Raw genomic sequence first — 8,366 nt, forward strand, 5'->3', positions numbered from 1 at the left:
TATATATATAAAATGAGAAAATATTTTGAAATTTTGACACGATTTAACCCTTCTTTTTTAGGAAGTGGACGAAAGCATACATCTCTTACAAAATCAGTACAGTTCGCATTACGTCAAATGGATTCCGCATAATATTAAAACTGCTATATGCGACATACCAACGTATAATACGGATATATCTGCTACTTCGCTGTCAAATACGACCGCGATTCAGGATGTGTTTACGACGTTGCTCGACCAATTTCAAGCAATGTTCAGAAGTAAGGCGTATCTCCACCATTATACCACCGAGGGTATGGAGGAATTTGATTTCTTGGAGGCTCAGAACAGTTTGTCATCCCTCATCTCTGAATATCAACAGTATCAGAGTGCAGAAGCCGAAACGGATTTTGTCGAAGAGTTTATACCGTATGTTGAAGACTGAACCGAATCTGACACTGTAAGTATATATGTTAAATCAGCCAAGAAAGAATTGCATGAATTAATTATTGTATGTATACACACATTCACTTTTCAATAATATCAAAAATACTTTCTATCGTGAAAAATCAAGATTTTGTAATTTTATTTATTGCTACTTGTAAATGCATATAAAATGTATTAAAAAAATATAAAAAAACTAATATAGTGCAATTAGTGTGATATAATATATTACAAAAAAGGTTTCCAAAAAAGATAAACAAAAAAATTTAATGTTGGATTGAAGAATCTTTTTACTATATAGAAAAAGAATTTTAATTCCATTATTTCAAGATTATCAGTTGTGATAAAAGCATGGTTTTTCAAGGACTTTTATTACAATCCAATCCATGTTACATTTATCCAAGCAACATATTAAGATCAGTATAATTATCACTAATAAAGCTGAATATAATATAGGCGTATCAAAAATTAATGATAATTATATTACATTCTAAATAATTATTTTCAATTTATTCTTTGCCGCAATTAATATCATTTACCTTCAATTACTCATCCTCATAAATATATATATAGTATATATTCATATATATATAAATATCACGGTATCACAATCTCGTATATAAAAATCATTTCAATCGCCTATATTACATTCACTTCGTCAATTACAAAGCGTATCATATATAAAAGTATCAAAAGGCGGTTTCTCGCAAGCGCACAGTCGATCGTTTCGCGAGCTTCTACAATAACGGGACACAGATAGAAAAGCTGAAGATAGAACCAGAAAAAGGTAGCAGTATTGCATTGCTTTCAGTTTTCCTGCTCGCAAGTTTCGAAGTCATCGGCGCACTCTTCTGCTTCAAAGTCCTCCTCCGCCGTGGCTTCCTGATACTGCTGGTATTCGGATACCAGATCATTCATGTTGGATTCGGCTTCGGTGAACTCCATCTCGTCCATGCCTTCACCGGTATACCAGTGAAGGAAGGCTTTTCTTCTAAACATCGCCGTGAATTGCTCGGAGATCCTTTTGAATAGCTCCTGAATAGCGGTGGTATTGCCGATGAAAGTCGACGACATTTTCAGGCCCTTCGGTGGGATGTCGCAGACGGCGGTCTTCACGTTGTTCGGTATCCACTCGACAAAGTACGAGCTGTTTTTGTTCTGTACGCTGAGCATCTGCTCGTCTACCTCCTTCATCGACATTCTGCCGCGGAAGACAGCCGCCACAGTGAGATATCGGCCGTGGCGAGGATCGCAAGCCGCCATCATGTTCTTCGCGTCGAACATCTGCTGGGTGAGTTCTGGTACGGAAAGCGCCGAGTACTGTTGCATGGACCTGGACGTTAGAGGTGCGAAGCCCGGCATGAAGAAGTGCAGGCGTGGGAAGGGCACCATGTTCACCGCGAGCTTTCTGAGATCGGCATTCAACTGTCCAGGGAACCTGAAAAAATCGATCTGTGTTATTTGCGAATTTATCTACGAGATGAAAACGTTATCAATCAATCCTTGCTACTCGGGGAAAATTTTATTTTTTCTATGAATTCCTTTATTGGCTCCGTAGATTTTTTATACATACCTGAGACAAGTCGTTACTCCGGACATGGTGAGCGAGACCAGATGATTGAGATCGTTGTAACTCGGATTGGAAACCTTGAGAGTGCGGAAGCAGATGTCGTATAGGGCCTCGTTATCGATGCAATAGGTCTCGTCGGTGTTTTCCACCAATTGGTGCACCGACAGGGTCGCGTTATACGGTTCGACGACGGTATCGGATACCTTGGGCGACGGCATCACCGAGTAAGTGTTCATAATCCGATCAGGATACTCCTCGCGGATCTTGGAGATCAGCAGGGTGCCCATCCCAGATCCGGTGCCACCTCCCAGCGAGTGAGTGAGTTGAAAACCTTGAAGACAATCGCAGTTCTCGCACTCCTTCCGCACCACGTCGAGAACAGAGTCGACTAACTCGGCGCCCTCGGTGTAATGGCCCTTCGCCCAGTTGTTACCGGCACCGGATTGCCCAAACACAAAATTGTCCGGTCTAAAGAGCTTCCCGTAAGCGCCGGAACGTACGGCGTCCATCGTTCCCGGCTCCAGATCCAGCAGGATAGCACGTGGCACGTATTTTCCTCCATTCGTGGACGTCGCAACTGAGATGAGAAAAACGGAGAATAAAAATCATTAACACGTATACTTATTAAAATATTATGAAAAAGACAAGAAATCCAAAAATGTTTAAAATAAAAACGGGATAACAATATATATTATGCTATTTAAGAAAGAAATTTCTAAATTTTTTCAATTATTAAATACATACATAAATATCGAAGATAAGACGTATGAAACGTGAATGATTGTATTCAATAGGCTCGTATGACTCATGAATGATACAAGACGTCAAAGCTATCATATTAATTAGTCGCTATTGTCATTCTACCAAAAATTCGTAACGGCTATAGTAGTCGACGGAAATGCGTGCCTGTATCGTTTGCAAATGAGTATCGGGATATATTGTCAAAGGAATATGAAGATCCGCATTATGTGATTTAATTAGCATCACAATAAAAAGGATTCTAATTTTAACATAGATACTTAATGAAATATGTATTTACTTCTAATCAATTGCTAATAAGACAGATATTATAGATATTATGACAACGACTCTAAAAGTATATAAATTAAAAATATAGAAAAAGGAAAAAAAGATATATAAGCATGAAAAATATAATCTTTTCTGTGTATTTGAGTCTATTTATAACGAATAATTTACGCCACTAATGTGTACGTTCCACGTTAATTGAGCTGTTTCAAACGTGCGAGAGCACGTACCGCGCGTTACGTTCTTGGAAATAATTATATTTCACGGCGCGAAGAAATGCATGAGAAGTCCTGAAATCGTGTTGCAGCCGCAATCTATAAGTCTCCGACCACACAAAGCGGCTATTTTCAGCGTAAATGCGTGTCCCGACGTTCCTCCTCATCCATCGGCGCGGGACACGCGCTTTTCTACCTTTCTCGTTATTGCTATTTTTGACGCGAGGGCAGAATCCGCGCAGAGGAAAAAGAGGGAGAAGTCATCTCCATTGGAAAGATCTCACCAATGAATCGAGAAATCTGTTCTCACTCGTGAATACAATTTCTTTGTACTTTCATAATACGCAAATACCACTTTGTTATATATCATTTCTTTTTTTACCAACTTACATAAACATTAGAAATTATTGTTTATTGGAAATATTTAATAATGTGTTTTTTTTTAAGTGTAATTGTTATTTGTGTGTATATAGATATGCTTTTAAACAAAACTACATAAACAAGTTAAATTAGTTGCAATTAAATTAACTAGTTCTAGAGGTTCTTATTCTACTGTATTCTCGATGTTTCTAGATTAATTATCTTTGTACACCCTTTCACCAAGAAGCCAGGTGCGTCAGTAACCCGATTTATATTTGTATGTCATGTCTGTATATAAAATACTCGAGAAAGCATTATATATGTATAATATAGCAATTATATATACAAAATATTAACAAATTATATAATTATATAAAAAAAAATAATGTTCTTAAAAAATTTGAAAATGTTTATTGCGTATATAAAAAACTAAGTTTCTAGCATATAGTATGCGTAATAACAATATTTCAATAATAAGTTGAATTCCAATTGAATTTAAGAATGAAAAAAAAATATTGGTATAATATTTAACACATGTAATATTTAATATATGTTCTTACCAGAGGCCTCATTATAATACACGGAGATTCGTTCGAGCTGCAGATCGCTGTCCCCGTGATAAATGCCGGATTGGTCGATACCGTGCTCCTCAGAAATGACTTCCCAGAACTGCAACATGATGCGATAACATTATGCTATATGAACATACAATTGCTCAAACAGTTTGCTTATTTCCAAGAATATTTAGTAACCAGAAAAAATAATTTTGTATAAAAATAGGTCAGAGGAGAAGGGAGGGTATCCTTTTATCATTTCCTAAATAAAACTCGTCCTGGAGAGAGGTTTATTCTACGCTGCGCTTTTCGCTAAACTCTCGAGCCACTCGACGTGTCGAATGAAGGGCGGCTTCCCATCGAGCACGTTACCCTAAAGCTCCCGGGTCGCGATGTGACGGGGGGGGGGGGGGGATAACACGCGCGACATCCAAAAATAGGGATGCACGGAATTAACGCGGCCCCTGCGACCGTCCCCCTGGCTCATGTCCACCCTCCGGTTAAAACATTTCTTCTCTCTCCACATATATTTGTCTTGTCTTTACTATTTTCTCTTCCTATTAATAGCAAATCGAGTCGCCGAGGCGGCAGCCACGGCGAAATACGTCTCTCTGATTATTTTAACTGCATCCTGGTGCATCCTCGCTGCACTTACACAACGTACGGAATAAAAATTAATCTAATTATATCAATCGTAATCATCTCTCATTTTTTCACAAACATTCAAAGTAGAATATTTATATCATTATCGAGATATCATTTTGTAGATCTCTATTTTACAAGAAATATATGTGTATATTGTCACATTTATTAAAAAACCAAATATAAAAAAATTATATTTCGTAGGCTTTTAAATATAATATATATTTCCTTAGATCTCTCTCTCTCTCTCGTAGACGAATGATATAAAACGCAAAATTGTAATAATTATTGAGGAATGTTTAGCCAATTCTCTACAAGATTTTTACAAATCTTCAATAGCTATTTCAATTACTCAAAAACATCGTCGTATAATCTCATTTAGATCATAAACATTCCGTAATCTCGATGAAGCTTCGTTCTTGCTTCCTGCAATCGTTAAACTCTTTCGAGCGGAAAATAATACCGCGGAAGCGATAGTGGATCACATCTAGAATAAAGTGAAGGGACGATACTCTTTAAGATTGACGGTCGTTTGCTAGACTGACGAAAATAATGTGCATCCGATTGTAAAAATTGAATTGATTTTTAGCGGATTGATTCATTCTAACGAGAGATTGCACTTTCTTAACATCACATCTTCATTTTGTCAATCAATTAATTTTCAGATTTTAAACAGAAAAAATTTATATCGCAAATATATATATTGTAGATTATGTGTGATAATTATCCATAATTTATAAAAAAGCATAATCAATATATAAAAATAAATACATTTTTTAAGCTTCTTTAATTAATTAGTAAATGCATTGCTTTTTTATCACTTCAGTGTAATCTTTAATTATAATATTTCTCATTTTGAAATATTTTGCCACTAAATCTAAATATTTGACTACGTTACTGATAAAGATGTTTCTGACTCATTGAGTCCTTCACGGTATAACACGTGTCATTTCGCGATAAGCAATATCGCGTAAGACCCTAATTCGAAAGAAAGCTACACAAAAACTTGATAAGATATCACTCATCGGAGATAAAACACGATAAAGCAAAAAGTTTATTTTAGCTAAATGCAATTAAATTTTTACGACAGTTTTCAAATTGGATTGTCTGCCAAATTTTTTAATATTGACTAAAATAATATACATAAAAAATTATAAAGAATAATATCAAAAATATATGGAAACAAAATATTCCCAAAAAATGAACACAATAGACACAAAATTAGAGTATAAATTAACAATTAATTAACATACAAAGTAATTGATCTTCAATACAAAAAATATATTTTTTTAATATTGCGCACAATAATTGATGTAATCGAATATCAAATATCGCGAATCCCTATGTTGTCACGCCTATAAACACGATCAATGGATTAACGAATCTGAAGTGCTTCTCTTACGATAACACTTTACAATGTTTCCGATAACGTGTCTGACTCAGAATCAACAAGCAATAAGAATAATTAACACTAATACTCATTTTCAATTATAGATATAGGTGATATTTAATTTGCTTCAACAAGCAAGTTATTTTATAATCGCGTGTAAAAGCAATTTTTTTATTTTATCAATATTTCATGTTGAGAATAATTTACTTGATTTTTCAAATAACTGATTTAATTCCAAAAGATAAATCTTGAGACGACCGATTCCACTCATTTTCACGCCAATGGATAATGGAGACGATTACTGCAGAATTTTAAGTGCTCTATAAGTACACGCTAAGTAAGCTCGTCTCGTTTCCTGCCCCCGTCCTTCATGTTCGCTAGCACGATTAAAACTTGGGTCACTTTACGCACTTTGGCCGCACGAGATAGAAGGGGAAATCTCAATAGCGAAACGACCAAAGCTCTTTAAATTCCATCTCGTTGTGCGCTGCCTTATCTTCGACTTAATTATAGCCGCAGTCAAACGATATCACTGAGAAAGAGATTGTACTTCGGTTTTTTCTTTCGGATTTTTTTTTCGGTACAACGCTTGCGTGTTTCTGCTGATTACTTTCCGCCGAATTTATTGATTATGACAAGAAAGTGAGAGACCCAGAGAAATTTACAAGATAGCTCAAGTTCTCGGAATTATATTTTTATTCTTGCTAATCGTTTCAGATTAAATATTCATTTCACAATTATTGTGTTTTTTATGATTAAAATAATATTACGTATTTAAAAAAAAAAAAAGAAATAAACGCATTTTTTGGCGGACAGAATAATTCCTTGAAAATAATGGGATCGAAAAAAATTTTCGGTTTTTAGCTAACAATAAGACGAATATAACGAGAACGAGAAGAAAGAGTTTGAGAAGCGCAGCTCTTCTGGAACTCACGACGAAAATGCCCTGAGCGAACTAGGATCGATATTTCAAAGACAGTGAGTCACAATGCCTGGCTTGTTCGCGCTTTAATTGACTGTCTGTCTCCGCACGCGACATAAACCAGGTTTACGGTTAATTTCCGGCACCGCATATCTTCGCAAACAAATAAATTATTCTTGTCCTATCGCAATGCTCTTCTGCAACTCTCCACACCCTGTTGAATATACTTGATTATATCGAGACTTCTATTCGTGCCTCTTAGCTTTCAATATTAAAGTTACATTTTTTTATCCCTACTTTCGTTTGAAATTATTGTATCAATTTATTAATTTGTCAACGTTTTGCTTTAATGAAATACTTTCTTTTAAAGCTAGATAAAAGTTGGGAAATAATATATTTATTTTGTTAGAAAATTTGTTAAAATATATAACATCATCCTAGTACGTATAAATGATTTCTAAAATACTTAAAAACATGTAACATTAAAAAACCGCTTCCTTAATGAATGAGCAACCTCTTGTCAAATTCGCCGAGAAGGAATCAACTTCGAATTTAGAGTTTGTAATTCAAATACACATGCAGTAATTTTACCTTCACATTTTCAATGCTGACTTGAAAGGATCTTAAGAAAGGACGTCTCATTTTAATGATTAACCGTCGACTTACCTTCGCGCCGATCTGGTTGCCGCATTGTCCAGCCTGCAGATGCACGATCTCCCTCATCCTGCTTTTCTTTCAACGCGGAAAAACGGTGCGCGTGGCGTATAAGAACAGCTGATTCTCTTCCTGATCCTCCCGTATCCTATACCGTGTTCGCGGCTCGATACTGTGCCGGTCTGCTGTGACGTGCGTGCTCGATGCGTCGAAATGGAATGCGTATCTGTGCGTAGCGTGTGCAGCTGAGTGCAACCGAGGCGAGGTGTGCAACCGGCCGTCGCGAGTCGGGCCTGCGAATGGATGACGAGCCGGACGAGGGAAACGCACTCGTGTCGGCCTCCTGAACTCCACTCTCCCGAAGCGGAGCTACGGCGCTTGGCGATGATGGGGTTTAAGCCTAAGAGAGGAGCGGAGAGAGGAGAATCCGTCGTCCTGACGGAGAGAGTAGGAAAGGAGAACGAAAGAGAGAAAGAGTGAGAGAGGGGAGAGGGGGGAGGAAGCGAGGGGAGGAAAAACGACGGGGCTGGTTTTCGCATCCGGGGTTACACTCCGAGAAGGGGTGTGTAAACCCTCGGCGATACACAAATCTGTATCCCGGAGTACGCTC

The 8,366-nt window shown here is 36.9% G+C and overlaps 1 protein-coding gene across 1 annotated transcript; it reads right to left on the bottom strand.

Annotated features, from left to right (window-relative positions):
• Positions 1-706: 706 nt before the first annotated feature.
• Positions 707-8,360, bottom strand: LOC115242461 (tubulin beta chain-like). The gene is made up of 4 exons (XM_029818766.1): positions 7,769-8,360; positions 4,155-4,263; positions 1,997-2,570; positions 707-1,861 (listed from the first exon to the last, which is right to left on the bottom strand). The coding sequence occupies exons 1-4, from the start codon at positions 7,823-7,825 to the stop codon at positions 1,231-1,233; spliced, it is 1,371 nt and encodes a 456-aa protein (XP_029674626.1). The 5' UTR covers positions 7,826-8,360; the 3' UTR covers positions 707-1,230.
• Positions 8,361-8,366: the final 6 nt, after the last annotated feature.

Source organism: Formica exsecta, unplaced genomic scaffold, assembly GCF_003651465.1.
Source record: "Formica exsecta isolate Colony F162 unplaced genomic scaffold, ASM365146v1 scaffold599, whole genome shotgun sequence".
Classification (NCBI taxonomy): Eukaryota; Metazoa; Arthropoda; class Insecta; order Hymenoptera; family Formicidae; genus Formica; species Formica exsecta.

What these genes read in the sequence shown, in the direction of transcription:
- LOC115242461 (XM_029818766.1), bottom strand. Translation starts at nt 7,825, where the DNA reads ATGAGGGAGATCGTGCATCTGCAGGCTGGACAATGCGGCAACCAGATC. An exon ending in GCAACCAGATCGGCGCGAAG is followed by an intron (nt 4,264 to 7,768) that starts GTAAGTCGACGG and finishes ATCATGTTGCAG; the next exon opens with TTCTGGGAAGTCATTTCTGA. An exon ending in GTATTATAATGAGGCCTCTG is followed by an intron (nt 2,571 to 4,154) that starts GTAAGAACATAT and finishes TTCTCATCTCAG; the next exon opens with TTGCGACGTCCACGAATGGA.